The sequence below is a fragment of the Mixophyes fleayi genome, chromosome 8 (assembly GCF_038048845.1).
Source record: "Mixophyes fleayi isolate aMixFle1 chromosome 8, aMixFle1.hap1, whole genome shotgun sequence".
NCBI lineage: Eukaryota > Metazoa > Chordata > Amphibia > Anura > Limnodynastidae > Mixophyes > Mixophyes fleayi.
This window is the reverse complement of record NC_134409.1, coordinates 113441880-113459505: the sequence shown is the minus strand read 5'-3', so window position 1 is coordinate 113459505 and position 17626 is coordinate 113441880. Positions and strand designations below refer to the sequence as shown.

General features: G+C 41.1%; 1 protein-coding gene across 1 annotated transcript in view; it reads right to left on the bottom strand.

The window, feature by feature from the left end:
- Positions 1-69: 69 nt before the first annotated feature.
- Positions 70-17626, bottom strand: part of NINJ1 (ninjurin 1) — a 39622-nt gene continuing 22065 nt past the window's right edge. Inside the window, exons 2-4 of the mRNA XM_075183205.1 lie at positions 10651-10873; positions 3862-4029; positions 70-958 (exon numbers count right to left, since the gene is read on the bottom strand). Coding sequence (XP_075039306.1) covers positions 3905-4029; positions 10651-10873 — 348 coding nt within the window. The 3' untranslated portion in view covers positions 70-958; positions 3862-3904. The remainder of the gene's footprint in view (positions 959-3861; positions 4030-10650; positions 10874-17626) is intronic.

Sequence of the window (17626 nt, the reverse complement as noted above, 5' to 3'; positions counted from 1 at the left end):
TTAACCACTCAAAAATAGTTGTTCAATACTTGCTCAATATACCATTTAAAAATGACCATGACCTGTTGATCTTTTCTTTCATAATTTAATTCAAAATATATATATATTTTAAAAAAAAACAAACAAAAAGACACTGACCTAAACTGACAGCGATAATGCATTTATATCATGCAATTAAATGGATACAGTATCTGGAAAAGTGCTACACGATGATTATATTATATGATATGATGTTGCAACATAGACCGCTCCCACGTCAGCACCATAGTTACATAGTGGTGGCACAGTATGCACAGTGCATGCAGAGAGTGGTGGCACAGTATGCACAGTGCATGCAGAGTGGTGGCACAGTATGCACGGTGCATGCAGAGTGGTTGCACAGTATGCACGGTGCATGCAGAGTGGTGGCACAGTATGCACGGTGCATGCAGAGTGGTGGCACAGTATGCAAGGTGTATACCGTGTACAATTTCATCATCCTGCTGATGTTTGCGCTAAATTTTGATCCCTTAAGGCAAACAATTATTATTGTGGTGGAAGACACTTAAGTGTTTGGAATATCTAGTGATGTTGATGTTCCAAGAAGATAATTAATGAAACATTCCTTGATGAGTATTACAAAACCCACAGTACTCAAGTTTTCTGATTGCTGTATTGATATTCCAGAATCCTCTGAAAGGAATGATGGAGGAGAAAATGTAAGATATTTATATGTGAGTGCAATGTAAAATGATGTCCACATGTCTTGTGTGTTATAGTTGAGAAACATCTCGCACTCCATTCCAGTTGTGTGTATTAGAGGCTTATCCAAAGAGTGCTAAACTTTTCTAGATCCACATCCGATGGAAGTGGGAAAACTGTTATCTGATATTTATCATTCCAAATGTATCTGTCTTGTTGGATCAATTACAGCATAGAGCACACTGTTAAATAGAAATCCTTTTTACTCCTTATGTAACTGGTGAAAAAGAAAAAAAAAAAAAAAAGGTTAGAACACATTTAGGAAAATATTCATATATCTGATTTTCAGTGATTCGCTGCAGCACTTTGCTACTTTCCTCTCAAGCTGTATGTTCAGTATCTATAGAGCCTATAGTAATATAAAGCAGTACATAACTGTATAAGAGGTGACAGATCTGTATGTGGCTTCAGGCCTTTACCGATTTTTGGCTGGTAATAACGGCACCCCTCAGCAACCACTACTAGCTATAGTCCTAATGCATTTTTCCCCCTAAAAGAACATGAAATAATATATAAATATATCAATACTTCTACGTCTTTCTCCCACTACACAGAAACCTCAAATGCAGGAAAATGTAATCTAATGATTAAGTATCCCTTCAAAAAGATTTGGCTATTTCATGTAAAAATTGCGCATCTCCCAGATATCATCATGACCATTTATTTATATAGCACCACTGATTCGACAGAGAACTCATTCACCTCAGTCCCTGCCCCATTGGAGCTTACAACACACACACACACACTTTTTTTTTTGGAGTGTGGGAGGAAACCAAAGCACCCGGAGGAAACCCACGCAAACACAGGGAGAACATACAAACTCCACACAGATAAGGCCATGGTCGGGAATTGAACTCATGACCCCAGTGCACGCTGTGAGGCTGAAGTGCTAACCACCTAGCCACCATGCTGCCCCAATATGAGAAGATCCCTATATTTTAGTAGCCAGATATCAACAATAAAAAACTACATTTGAAACGGTGTAGTCAATTGAAAGGACTATCAGAGAGACTTTTATACACCCAGGGATAGATTTACTAAGCTGCGGGTTTGAAAAAGTGGGGATGTTGCCTATAGCAACCAATCAGATTCTAGCTGTCATTTTGTAGAAGGTACTAAATAAATGAAAGCTAGAATCTGATTGGTTGCTATAGCCAACATCCCCACTTTTTCAAACCCGCAGCTTAGTATATCTAGCCCCCAATGTGTCAACAGAGAGACATGGAATTTGAAAAAAGTCTTTTGGAGAAGAGGTCATATATCCTTATCAGTTTTTATATGAACTATTGTTGAGAAATGTTCTCGTTCTAGTGACTCATTTATTTGGACTACTAGCGTCTCACCTATGTTTCAAATGTAGTTTTTGTTTGTGTTTTAGTTTTACTCTGTTGTGGTTACATAGGGGCAGCTTGAGGTCCAGATTTGCGCTGTTGTTTATCTTCTCTTCATTCTATTATTTTTATTAGATATCAACAATAATCTATAAAAGGAAATGGCCAATTTTTGGGGTTCTCTTTTTTTTAATCCAAAAGCATTTATAAAACTTGAGATGTTAGCGGTTTCTGTAACTGCAGACACGGACTCGACACATGGAACTGCACCACGGAATCCCCCAACGTATTGTGACCTACAGGACTGAAACCCCTGATTCATATAAAACTTGAGGGTCACTTTTTCGAATCAATCCCCCTTCTATTCTTGCTGTGGATTTTCAGCTAATGACAAGCAGTAGCCTGGTATAGTCCAGCAACTATATGGGCAGTTAGAGTTCCACACCCTATCAATAATCTATAGTGTATAATCCAAATACTTCGGAAGACTGCAGTTCATATGGGATCGGATGAAGTTATCATTCACAGGGTTGAAGAATTCCACAAAATGAGATGAAGGCTCTATAATCTGCAGTGTAGTTTCTCTCAATCCACTCAGGGCAGTGCATAATCCACAGATGAGCATATTATAATCCACAACCACTCTTGCCAATCCTCAAATGCTGTGCTGAGAGATGGACAATCCCCTCTAATACAGACAACAGCCCTTTGGCCTGCCTACTTTATATAAGGAGATCTGATTATCTCTGATGTGTATGTTCCCACCCCCATTTACTGAACATTCCAGGTCAGATTTCATTAGAAGAAAGGCATTGTATTTAGCCCAGCTAATTTATTCAGTAAAGCTGGGTACACACTACAGGGTTTTTGTCCAATAATCAGCTCAACCAGCCGACATACGACCGCTCGTTTAAAAGTCGGGTCAGTGTGTGCAGTGACACGATGGTCGAAAGTCTGCCCAAATGGACGATTGTCGCCTCATTTGGTTGGTCGTACCGTTAAATATTTTCGTTCCAATCTCGTTTCCGTTGTGTAGTGTGTATAAACTTCCGACCGTTGTTGCTTCAGTGTGTATGAAATTGCAATCATTGCTCACGACAACATGGCTGTAAAAAGTCGCTAAAGGGACGTCCGCTCTTCCCTTTATCGTCTAAAACAAGGCTAGTGTGTATGCAGTCCATGGACCGAGCGATCAGAACATCTTGCATGTAAAATCGATCGGTATAAAAAGTTGGTGGAAAATTCTGTAGTGTGTACCCAGCTTAATACAGACAAAGACCACAAGCCAATCCTTGGAAGAAAACTTTCTTGACAATCCCATTAAATGCAGAGACCCAGTAAAATACCAAAAAAATAATGTTCACACAAAGTTCTTTTTAGCAATCATCACATGTACTTTTAGATACATATGTTAGAGGGTATATCTAACAAATGAAAGAACACAGTCAAGTGTTTCAAGTCAGAACAATGTATGAACAGGATTTCATATTCTGGTGCATTTCACCACAATCTTCCTGCTTCAGCTTGAGAGGAACCTCGAATCACTACTCTGTGCTGTTGGGGGACCTAGTTCAGTCTATAGCTTCTGTGTACAATTAATTATATGCATATGTTTTACTCAACAATAATAAAGTTGTATATTTTTATTTTATTAATCAATGATTTTACATGTGGAATAATGCATTTCATATAGACAACATTCAGCATAGCTATGGTAAAATTCTAAGGCTATTATTTTATCCATTTGTTTTTTAAACATTAAAGGTTCTATTAAGATATTCATATTTACCTTCTTGTGTGGCGGTCTATAGTTTTGTTGGACCCTCCAATGGTTATTGGATACCGAATGCTGTAATAAACACGTTGACGACCACAATGACGAATACAAGTCCTGTAGCTGCATTGTTAAGGTCGTCCAGTTTGGCGTGTTTTGCAGGATTATTGAGATCATACTTCACTGCAATAAACACAGACCACTGTTACATTCTGTAGTGTGTTATAAACATGAGCATTATATTTATGTCACTATTCACAGTGATAAACAAAATGTGCTTAGGGCAGTGGTTCCCAAACTTTTGCAGTTCGCGGCACCCTTAGAGTCTCCAAATTTTTTCAAGGCACCCCTCCAAAATAATTACTGAGCAGTTCTGTTTTAGAAGTAGTTGGGTCAAAAAATTGTAATAAGTATTTAGGTCAGGACAGAAATACTTATTTAGTTGTATGCAAAAATGCCCCTCTGCAACCAGACACTCTGCCCCCTCTGCATCCAGACATCTGCCCCCTCTGCATCCAGACACACTGCCCTCTCTCACACTGCCACCTCTGCCCTCTGTCCCCTCCTCTGTCAAGCTGTCCCTCCTCTGCTCTGTCACACTGTCCCCCTCCTCTGCCCTCTCTCATGCTGTCCCCCCCTCTGCCCTCTCTCACGCTGTCCCCCTCCTCTGCCCTCTGTCACGCTGTCCCCCCTCCTCTGCCCTCTGTCACGCTGTCCCCCCTCCTCTGCTCTGTCACACTGTCCTCCTCCTTTGCCCTCTCTCACGCTGTTCCCCCTCCTCTGCCCCTCTGTCCCCCTCCTCTGCCCCGCTGTCCCCTCCTCTGCCCTCTCTCACGCTGTCCCCCTCCTCTGCTCTCTGTCACACTGTCCCCCCTGCTCTGCCCCGCTGTCCCCGTCCCAGAGTGTCACGTTAATAGGGTTTCTGGGATCCGTCTCGGGACCCCTGGAACTAGCTGTGGCAGGACTGTAGTGGAAACTGGGAGGCCGAATGAATGCCTTGCTCAAAGAGCCTGCTCTAATCCTGTATACTGGATGTTAGGAGGAGGAATCTGGACCTGATGGACTGGAACTGGACGAGGGAACAGGGGGGTCCTGAACCCACGACCAGAGACTCACTACCTGCAATAACTCAGACTCAGGCAAATATAGTACCACAACTGGGACGACTCAGAACTCAGGCAGAGGATATACAGGGGTGGCAACCTCCTGAACAGACTAAGCCTGGAACTATTTAAAAACACATATGTATGGCCCAAATATAGGGACTCTCATTGTTTAGAGTAGGACCATCCTATTAGCAAAAGCGCCTTGGCGTGGCAGGATGGCTTAAACATACATTTGCAAATGTGTGCAACAAAGACTTTTGCATTTTTATCTACAGTAGAAATGGCAGATCTGTTGCTGGCTATAGCAGTGTGCTGGGGGAAAAAATGTTGTGTGTATGTTCCTTGCAGGATAACCCCACCCTTTCAGCACCTGTTATGGCCTATAAATTGATTTGAGCAACTTCCACTTTTGTATTTGTCTGAGAGGCATGTTGGTGTCAGTAGCTGAAGGGGAGTGCTGACATTGGATTGCTATTTGGAGGCTTCTGGGGTACCTCTTTGGTAAGTTAGCTCTCAATTTAAAAACACATATGTATGGCCCAAATATAGGGACTCTCATTGTTTAGAGTAGGACCATCCTATTAGCAAAAGCGCCTTGGCGTGGCAGGATGGCTTAAACATACATTTGCAAATGTGTGCAACAAAGACTTTTGCATTTTTATCTACAGTAGAAATGGCAGATCTGTTGCTGGCTATAGCAGTGTGCTGGGGGAAAAAATGTTGTGTGTATGTTCCTTGCAGGATAACCCCACCCTTTCAGCACCTGTTATGGCCTATAAATTGATTTGAGCAACTTCCACTTTTGTATTTGTCTGAGAGGCATGTTGGTGTCAGTAGCTGAGGGGGAGTGCTGACATTGGATTGCTATTTGGAGGCTTCTGGGGTACCTCTTTGGTAAGTTAGCTCTCAATTTAAAAACACATATGTATGGCCCAAATATAGGGACTCTCATTGTTTAGAGTAGGACCATCCTATTAGCAAAAGCGCCTTGGCGTGGCAGGATGGCTTAAACATACATTTGCAAATGTGTGCAACAAAGACTTTTGCATTTTTATCTACAGTAGAAATGGCAGATCTGTTGCTGGCTATAGCAGTGTGCTGGGGGAAAAAATGTTGTGTGTATGTTCCTTGCAGGATAACCCCACCCTTTCAGCACCTGTTATGGCCTATAAATTGATTTGAGCAACTTCCACTTTTGTATAAGCCTGGAACTGGCCCTGGACAACTCAGAACCTGGGGTAGGCCTGGAACTGGAAGTTGGTACCCCGAGACACAGAAATGGCTGCAGAAGGTGGATGACTTAGGACAACAACCTACTACCCAAGATAGCCAGTAGGAGAGACAGGAATAGGCCGATAAGAGGAGGATCCACACAGAAGATAACAGCTGGAATCTGTACACAAGCAGATAGAATGAAGGTGAATCCACACGAGGAATAAATAACGAAAGTATTTAATTCAGCAGGCAGAATGAAGCTGAATTCACTCAGAGGGTAAATGGTGGAGATCTGTATACAGCAGGTGTATGAAGCAGCAAACAACAGCAACTGTGGTGATCTGGAACCAGGAACTAGGAAAGTGTTGCACTGGCAATTTGCTGAGTGTAGGAGGAGACTCTTATAGTCTGGAGAGGAAGCCAATTGGTGGATGAGATCAGGTGTTCAGACTCAGCAGGATGTTAAGGAAATGTCTCACCAAAGATGGCAGCCTCCAGCACTGCAGACAGAAGTCACGCTTGTCCCAGAATAGAATGCTGTATTTCACCAGGAGGGAGATGTACAGTGCTATGGTATTGCCAAGTGGTGTAAACAGGACTAAGACCCCGATTCGTGACACAGAGCAAACAAGTCTGCAATCCCAAGAAAAACTTGTAATCCAGTAGCCCTGATACTCACAGGCACAGTCTCAGCACACTGGCAGAAGCAGAGACTCCAACACCAGTAGCTTTCAGAAGCAATGACACACACACTCTAAGCGCCCTTGCATCCTTTTTTTAAAGGGGTTCCAATTTCCATAACCAAAGTCCATCTGGTAAAGAGTGGTCTTAGGTAAAAAATTCTTCCCTGATTGGCAGGTGTCAGTGAAGGTCTGTACAAAAGAGTAGTCATGTCCCAGGGCCTCAATGAGTTCCCCCTGCTGTTTTCTTGCCACAATGTCTGACTCAGTCCTAAGGGAGAACATGGGATCTTGAAGTAATTAATCCCTTGGTAACGGTGGGTCAGACAGGCTCCAGCCGCTCCCAGTTTCCTGTCCTTCGTGTATTTACAGGAAGTGATTGGCCCAGAAAAAAACATCACACCTGGCCCTGTTTAAGAGCAATAGCTGACCGCTAGATTCTATGCTCCGGGTGACTGCTGGGACATAGCGATCTTGGTTACGTCCATTCCTCGGGAGTCCCAAAGGTCATCTTCCCTGGCAGAACGGGCCTAGGACAGTCCATTCTGTCACAGTCGAGATACTACAATTGTGGATCAAATATACCAAGTCAAGTGTGTACATGAATTGCAGGATCCAATCTATATATCTGATACAAATCCAATCCAACATGGATTACAAAATATTGAGAGTAAACGCCTCTATTTTCTTTTCTTTACAAAATAATAAAAAGTTTTTTAGAGCTCTGCATAGTGAAACAATCATATTCCAATGACGGAGATATTCATTTATTATGTAATTTGGGGGCACTGTTCCATTGAAGGCTGATATTTAATTTGACTTAAGCCAAGCAACAAATGGCTGCTCCCACTCATTAATAAATACAAATAAGGTTTTGTGTGCAATCTAGTGTACACCCATAGTTACTGAACACATACAATTATCGGTGGGTTATTTTCACCACTGCAGCTATCCAATCAGCTTTAACAACACATTTGAACTGAGCAGCGTATTAAAGCAAATTCCTCCAGCCCCGGAGAAGTGACAGTTACCCGTGGAGGCATAGGACAGTCAGAAATATATGAGATAGAATTGCAATGTATAGTTTAGGCTTATGCGATTACTTTTGGATACATCTTGTAGTATTTCCGAGCAATCAAATGTATTATTTTCTATGGAAACGCACCGTCAATGCACATTGATAGGTATTTATACTGTGTGGCTGACCTAAGTACCAAAGCCCACTGTGGATAGAACAAGTCATTCAGCCTTTACTCAATGACATATGTGGCTCGGAGGTTACTGTGAATCAGCATCACTTTCAGCTATACCACTGCTGTCCATGTGGAAAACATATTAGGTACACTGGACAAGCCCTAAGGGTAGACTTAGCAATAGTACTTATTTTGCAATAGTACTTCTCATAACATTTGCTGGTAGTTTTACTTAATTTTCATTATCTCAATTACCAGAGCCTGTAGTAGTAATTAAAAATATGAATTAGTAATTAGTTGTTTTCAACTGCAAAACTTTTTTCCAATGGAGTGTATGTGGCCCTCAATACAACAGACTCGGCCCTCACTGAGTTTTACCCATGGCCTTCAGTGTCATTTCATTCGGATATGCCACAAACTGACCACAAAGCACTTTTTTGCTGTGCGCCATGTCTTGTCATACATGTCATATCAAGTGGAAATGCAGGGATATCAAGCAACAAAGTTAATGTATGGAATAATTGTCTCCTCCTCATAAATAGTACATTCCACTGTGAGACCCTCTCTAACAGGGGTAGGCTGGGCTGGGGGGGGGGCATTTGCCCCCTGGGCCGGTCCCATAGTGGACTACCTTAGGCCGGGTCACTGGGCTACCTCCATTTTTTTTGCTTTAAAATGTTCCTACTAGGCTGCTGAGCCGAGTCTCGACCCCCAAGCTGGAATTCCCCAGCCAGCCCCTGTTCTCCAAGTTCCTAAAGATAATTAACAATGTGATTTCCAGTCACAAACGGTTTTGTAATGTAACAAGCTGCCCGTCATTCCAACTTAGTTCATGTATAATACAGCTGCTGATCATATTACATCTAGAGAAACATTTGTCACTGCAAACTGAACACCACACTAAATTTAGCACAGAAATAATGAGAAAATTAATGGTCACTGTATAATTATTACTCAAGAGATATTTAGCCAGAGGGTCATGTGTTGGTATAGCTTTATGTGTCCGTCAGTTTTAGTAAGAATGGAGTTATAACTGTCAGGAAATAAGCACATTGCATAATGGAGTGGGGATCTCCAACCTACATGGGGGCATTTCAGAGCATGTGTAAATGAATGAATTTGCTGGTTTATTTAACCACATTTTTAGGATGATTATTCCAAGCATCTAGGGCCTGACTCATCAAGGAACGTAAAAGCTGATATGTGCCGTATTGTGCATTAGATTTCTCTGTGCATGCCCAGAAGAGAACTATACACCAGAGAACGCAAGTCTATCCAATTAATCTTGGGAGCGCAAAGGACCCTTACTACAGCCTACAGTAACAGGGGCAGAATGGTGAGGGAAATGGGCGTATGCATGTAGTCAATGTACAGTAAAGGTGTGCCAAGCTAGAGCGCTTGCAGCAGCGTCCAATTCAAGCTTTGGGCATCTCAAAGGTACATGATTTTCTGTTGGTATCACTTGCACCAGCTACAGGTCTGATGTAAGTGCCGATTACTAGTGATGACAGTCGCATATGCATGATAGAACATGTGTTTGCAATCAGGAGCAACCGTAAAAATGCATTTTATGTACAGTAAACATTCAAAATGTAAAAGAAAGAAAACCCTTTAATGTTTTGTCATAATGACTACATTGTTAACATGTCACATTAATAGTTTTATTCTTTTTATGCATTCTTTTGGGAATTTACTAAATATTCCACATATGTGTCAGGATCTGCCTACAGCTTTCTGTATTTGCATGCTGCTTTGTATTGGCAGCTCCTGCCTCCAGGACCTTGGACTTGGTACATTATGTCTATCTGACAGTACCTCTATTCACCAGAGGTGCTGCTATTGTGTCTTTCCTTCTCATTACCAGGGGTTAACCTGTTGCACCAATTATCTCCTGCACCTGGTGGTTCCCTATTTATACCTGCCTCTATCTATTTCTGTGATGGTCGTTGTTGTTTTGTTGCTTTTCCTTATAGTTGTGTTTTTTTGCTTCTCTTGTGCTCTGGGACTTTCACATGTTGCTGCTGACATCACTACACTGGATTTCTCTCCACTCAGCCATTCTACCGGCATCCGCTGTATTCCTTTGTTACCAGTATTCAGCTTTACTCAGAAATCCCTGTGCAGTATCAGCAATATTTGGTTCGTACTGTTTTCTGATTACAACCTGCTCAATAAACACCTTATGCTTTCATCACACCCCGGGCTCTATAGCTGTGATCTCCATTGAAGCTGTCTATTAGAGTAGAGAGCACCTTGACCCGTATTCAATAATAGACGTACCTTTACATCCGCTCTTTGTTGAGTACGGATGTCCGATTTATGTGCAGTTTTTCGGGGGTTTTAAAATGCACAATACATTTGTTTTGCGCACCCTACTCTTTCGGTGAAACATAAGAGCACAAATCTGGAGCTATGCTTCTACACTAAAACCCATCATCATCACCCCCCTGCCACCCAGTGTTTATAGAAGGTGGGGATTGAATGTGAATGTCCCGTACACTTGGTGACGTGAATTGCATCAACCCTTGTCTGCCTTCTCTAGCCCACCTCACCTCCACATCTCCTGAAAAGTTCTCAGTTTTGCGAATGATGAAACTGTGAGATACAAACCAATGAAGATGAGTAGCACGCCCACCACAACCTGGAGGATGAGGGATATTGAGATCAGAACGATGAGGGGAATATAAAATGAGAATGCGGGTCCCTGCTCGATGACAGCTTTCAGCTGCGAAGTGTTGGCCAACAGTAGGGCGATATCCAGCATGCTCTCTGCTGCGCTCTTCTTATTGGCATAATGATTTATATTCAAGTTCTTTCTCTTTTCATGTACAATCTGTAATAGAAAGACAGAGATTTAGCATAATGGAGGGTGAGTGTATTTAAACTAATTTTGCAGCAGATCTGAGCAGAGAAGACTTAGCGTATCATGGAATTTAAACAACGTTTGGCTAGTAATTTATATCGGCCTTCATTTCAACTTTTTACTACATGTGTATAAAATGATCCATTGCAATTTAGGGCTGTGTCACAATGGTGATTTTCCAGTTCAGTACTGTCACGTAGTGTAGTATAGAAATCTATTATTTAGTGCTTTAGGCTGTTATACTAGAGATTTTCCTGCTCAGAATGCCCAGGAAACAATGACCGTGGTATTTGGCAGGACAAGAAAACTGCTGAGAAAATTCAGCCAAGTTCTACATAATGAGAACATCTATTATTACAGAAATAGTATTATGGTATATACACTAATTTGTCCACTATGTTACAGTACAGAAGCTAAAGCCTTCTGCAGAACAATAAGAGGTAAAATAATGGTGAAGGACAGTCATGGTTGCCATCAGCTGTCTGTCTTACGATTTCTCCACTGACTGCTTCATCTGTTATATCTCCCCGTTCCACTGTCTCTCCTCACTCCAACCATATCACACCTCTAGTAGCTGCTCCAACAAGCCAATCACCAATGGCTGCTATAATATTGTTGAGTGATAATACTTCTGCCGAGTAGACCTACCCACGTTTCAGCTACAATTGTTATCCCCTTATGCTGCAAGTGTTACCCACACCTATTAGATTGTAAGCTCATCTGGGCAGGGCCAACTTTACCTGCTGTTTCATGTCATTATGTTATTTATTTGTGTTATGATCCCCTCAAAGTAGAGCAAATAAAATGATGTTGGTGCCTTACAAATAAAAGATAACAATAATATCAGGTTATCAATTAATCAACATATGTGTCTAAGATAAGACTGAATTATGAATATAATGTGCGTGTATATATATATATATATATATATATATATATAAAATCATATAATGAATTACAGCAATCATTCTGAGTAAACAAGTAGCACTGTGTTTATGGTATTTCCTTTCTGATATTGATAAGGACAGGCAGTAACCACTTTCTATACCAACAGCTGTTTGCACTTTTTGATTGTGTTTTAGGGCCAAAATAACACTATCCCTTAGCCAAAGGTCTGTAAATTAAATATAATGGAATGATATGATGGTAATAAACGACTATGTGTGAATAAATCATCACCGTTTTTTTATGTAGCGCCACCAATTCCACAGCGCTGTACAAGCAATATTTGTCAATGGCATCAGTCCCTGTCCCATTGGAGCTTACAGTCTAAATTTCCTAACACACACACACAGACAGACTAGGGTTAATTTAATATCAGCCAATCATCCTACTAGTATGTTTTTGGAGTGTGGGAGAAAACTGGAGCACCCGGAGGAAACCCACGCAAACCATACAGATAAGGCCATGGTCGGGAATCAAACTCATGACCCCAGTGCTGTGAGTCAAACGTGCTAATCATATAACCACCGTGCTGCTCTATTGAACGTTGTGTTTGTTGTCTCTCTTTGTTCTATTCTATCTCTGGAAATCCCCAACCATTTCAAGAAACCCCCATCCAAGTATCCCTGTGAAGAGGGGACAGGGAGTGTTGAACAGGAACAGCTGTAGCAGTCTAAAGGGGAATAACTACTATTACAAAATACATATATAGAAACACATGACCTCTGGGTAATTGTTAGTCATTCTCAGTTAAAACTGAAAATTTCATCTGAACATCTTGCAATGCAAGATCACTGTACAAGACTGAACGGAGCTCGTGAAAGTTTAGATACTCCATCTGGTAATATTAGGTGATTTTTTTCAGGGAATTTCCTAAGTTCACCATACAATGTATGACACTGGCCAACTCTGATGCTGTGACTGTAGGATGTACTCAGTGCATCCTCTTGATGGTATCATAATGTAAGATTCCCATGTATGAGAACAGAGCCAACAAAACAAACTCATCACAATTCTCCATTTTCTCCTACAGGAAATATTCCTATGACCCTATTCATATGACACTGAGTCAGCAGTAGAATCACTAAGGAAAACTTCTCAGCGATATTATTTCAGCGGTATCTACACTGGGAGAAAATCCCTTGAAAAATGAAATTTTGATTTTACAACTGAGAAGAAAATTGCCAGTGCGACACTGCCCTTAAAAAGCCTCTAAGAGTAAAGCACAAGGTGATCCAATATGGAAAGTCATCTTACAACACTCACTAATGTTTATGCAATACTGTGTTTAACTTTCTCAAATGTTTAGCTTGCACTCGGCTGCTTCTCCATGTCCGTGATAGGCTGGGAGCGCGGCTCTGGGCTAAAATGTCACGACCCAGCACCACAATGATACTGTGATGAAAGTAATGACAATGCACATAGACTGCTTTACTGCGTTTTTTCTCTTGTCGTTTGTACAGTTTTGTCCATGGTCTTTTAAATTTGAGTCTATGGGGATGGATCTAAAAACACATAGTGCCGAAGAGATGCATTTTAGACATATCTTACTTTAAACATGTTAAATAGAGTATCAACACCCAGATGCTAAATCATACTTGACAACTTTGGAGTTCACCCCCCCCCCCCCCCTCCAGGAGATCTCCAAAGTTGTCAGTGTCTTGGGGGCATGGCCATGCTAATCACATCATTAGGCCCCGCCCCTGCTATACAATACCAATTTCGACCTATTACAGCAGGGGGCGAGGCCAGGATGCTGCGATTCGCCCCTACCCACTTCACCAACTAAGCGGGCAGGATTTGGGAGATAGCTCTGCTCTCCTGGGAGTCCGGTAGAGCTTCCAAAAAATTCAACATTCCGGGAGAGTCGGCAACTATGCGCTAAATCAGAGACATCTCAAAATGCATCCAGGTCTGCACCTGTAGCATATGTGCCAGGTTTTCATCAGTACACTAGACATGTACACACCCACATACGCATACACACAACCATGTCATAAGCACAAGAAAAGTTTCTACATTTGTTTTGACAGCGAAAAACACATTCGCTAAAGGTTTTGATATAATACAGCAAAAATAATAAAAAACAATTACTTATAAAACACACCCACAGGGGGGTATTCAATTGTTAGCCAGAGCCGCTAAAATCCTGCGCTCTAAAAATATTACCGTTAATACGGTAATATCTCGCTGGATTTCAGCTCGCAGCTCAGTGAAATCCAGCGTGTAAATTACCGTATTAACGGTATTTACGCGCAATATTACCATATTAACGGTAATATTTTTTTAGCGCGGGATTTTAGCGGTTCTCGCTAACAGTTGAATACCCCCCACAGAATTCTATAATATATGCACGATCAATTAAGAAAGCATCTATCAGCTTCAGAGATGAATTCACAATCAACCAATCAGAAGCGGCTAGGTAGTGCTGGCGACCGTCATCATCAGCATGTATTTCCCTTCTAGCAGATGCAAAAAGATAAAGCTCTGGACAGGCATATATGTGTCTTTGGGGTTGTCTGACTCAGCCGAATTCACGTTCCTGCCTTTACTGTACTTTGCCCCCATTAGACCGCCCCTTCCATTCCCCATTCCGCCTCTGCAGTTGTGAGGAGGAGCAAGTGTCAGATGCGCATGTGCAAGCTCCTGTTTAATTTACACAATGCAAACATGTCCCCATCAGGCCCACATTATGCGTTTTTTTGTTAATTTTAGCATGGTTGACACGAGGATAGTATGCAAACAAAAGCATTTTAAAAAAAAATTAAAAAAATAAATTAGGAAAAGCATTAAATAAAGCGTGTAAAACACATTTTAAAAAAACAAAACAAACAAACAAAAAAATTTAATAAACTGATCTGAAAATGTGTATTTGAACATGTCTATTGTAACGGTACAAAAAAACTTTAAATACATATACTGTTAGAGCTAACAAGCGTCTGTAAATATATTTGTCAATCTTATTAGTTTTCTTGTGAAGCCAATTGAAGTTTAGTCTTCGTGGTGGCATTATGTTCCACTTTATTAATGGTCTACATGACATTCGCACCAAGCAGAGTTTTTTTTGTGCATTTCTTTAAAAGCGCATTAAATATAGGTCATATAAGAATCAAGGGTGCCGTTCCCATTACTGTGTTCTCAAATGTTAACGCCACTATGCTAAAATTTTACAATTCGACACAACCTCATGCGTTAGCATGGGCTACCAGTATGGTAGATTGTATTGGTGACAGCGCATGAAAAATGTATAAAAAACACGTTAAAAATTCCTCAAAAGCGCATTCGTTTTCATATGTTTTTACCCTTTCTCTCAGCACATACGTGGAACAAGCCATAAAACACTGCTAGTACAAAACCACCCAGTACTGAGAGGAGTTGGCACATGTAAAATGTCTTACCACTGATTGTAGTTGTTCACTAAAGCTTGAAATAGTTGATTCTGATTATAGCTGAAATGATTATGTCATTGTTAGACACACTGTACACAAACCCAGAAAGCAAATGTTTTCCTATTTTGCTTTATAAAGCTAAATATTCAAAACTCATGAAAATCAGGCGTAACTGACCTCTAGAGGTACAATGGCTTGACGTATTAAACAGGAAACTATTTTCCCCACAGTGAACCTATGAAAACTATTTTAATAAATTACTATTTGTTCGGATGTAATACTTTTAACGTTTTGAAAAATAAAATAAATCCTAAAATTTCACAAGATTTATAGTGTTTCGACGAGAGCGCAGATTTTGACTAGTTCCTATTTCTCAGTATGGTCATCTTTCAGTTCTGCTCCTTTTCCCCGAGCTGGTCATAATGTTGTAAATACATCTTTTGTTTCAAGAAATTCTGGGGAGCACAAAGTGGCATTGAGCTACTCTGAGGAACTTCTGTTCACACGAATTCCGCCTCACTGTCTGACTAACCCTCTATGTCACAGGCAGTCACATGACTTTCACTTCACAATTGTCTGATATGTGTTATATGTGGGAGTGGCTTCCTATAACTATACAGTATATAAATATAGTTTATGTCGTGTTTAAAATGTTCACTGAAAAATATTATCCCGAACAGGAAACTTTATTTCTCTGCACATATCACAGTTGTCTACTCTCCCGGAATGTCCGGGAGACTCACAAATTCCTGGGAGTCCAACTCCCAGGAGAGCAGGCCAACCTCCCAGTTACTGTCCACTTCTTTAGTTAAGTGTCGGGGTTGGGCTAAGGACGTGATTTCCGCGTCATTGTGGCCCCGCCCACCTGCTGTAATAGGCTTAGAAATGTGATGTCAAACTAGGGGCGGGTCCACAGTGATACAGATCGCCGAGCCCCGCCCGTCTCCCACATCACAACAAGTATGATTTATATTTATAAACAAGATTGGAAATGGCCATGTTGCTTGCGCTGAAAAATGAAATTTGTCTAGTAAAAATTTGGAATATAGTAAAATAGTTTCCTGATCTTACAAATCAATATGTTTAGAACAAAGCATAATACATTTGATTTCCACCTTTTCTGGGCCAAAATACCAACCTTCCTATTTAACGGCCTGGCTGGCAACATATTGGCAACGTGTCAATCCAAGTCAGTCATATAGGTAACTCTGTTTTAGTCAAACTTAATATATCTACTAGAAAATACAAAACATATAGGGAGGTTCTAGAGGTAACTGTGTAGAAAAAGATGTTTGTCCCTAGCAACCAATCAAAGTTTGTAATCTAACACAGTTGTAAAAATGAACGCAAACGTGATTGGTTACTATGAGCAACACCTCTTTTTCAAACAGTTACCTGTGTGACAGTTTTCATAAATGTCCCCCATATTATTATAAAATAATACTTAGGATGGTTTAGGTAGGTACAAAAGGGCAAAAACACAATGCAAATGCTGTTTTGTGATATCACGCACCTTCTTTTGCACAAATGCACCCATTTTATGGGTAAGTGCATGGAAATGCAGGCTGAGGCGGTAACATCTGCGGGAGTGCAAAAGTCTGTACCGTCTGATAGGGGGAGCTGGCGTTCCTTACCGAGTGCAGATTAGGCGCATGAGTGTCTCTACTTTTGCACCCACACGCAAACAAGAGATTTTGTTTTGCAGGATAAGATTATATAAATAAGGTAGAGGTGGAGAAGATGCATTTAGGAGGCCATTCCCTGCTCTGCGGGTGGACACACAGCATTTTTCTCTCTGCAAAAAGCCTTGATTGTTCTACGGGGCAGAGATTGGGACTTATTGTATACAACGGGATGCAGTTTGCGCATTACAGTTGCACTTTTACGGAAAAGTTAATTCCTAGTGCACTTCGACCAATCTAATAAACACATTTAAACACACCAGTGACACCTGCAATAAAGGCTCTATGTTTTCTTGATGTCATGATTAATTTAAGACATAACTGAGGCTAAGCCGAGCATCTTATTTTATGAGTGTAACAAAATAACAATAACTTTATATTACTGCCTGAAGTGTCACTAATTACTGTCAGACTCACACTATTCTGGTGCAGAAAACCACTCATGTAAAGGTTAGTCTACAAAAGCATCTCTAATTTCATTTTCAATTTCCATATAAGCTATAAGATTTCCAATGGCAAAAACTAGTACACACGGAAACACTACATAACTATGGAAATCCAACATATGGTATTTATTTTGTAGAACTTGCCCCCACCATTACTCAGATACAACTGGGGGCAGGGGCGGGCTGGACCGAGGAGCAGCGGGTACCCGGGCCGCTCAGTCTAGTGGCTGTTCGGGCCGGTGGCCTCCCCCCGTCCCCCGCCGT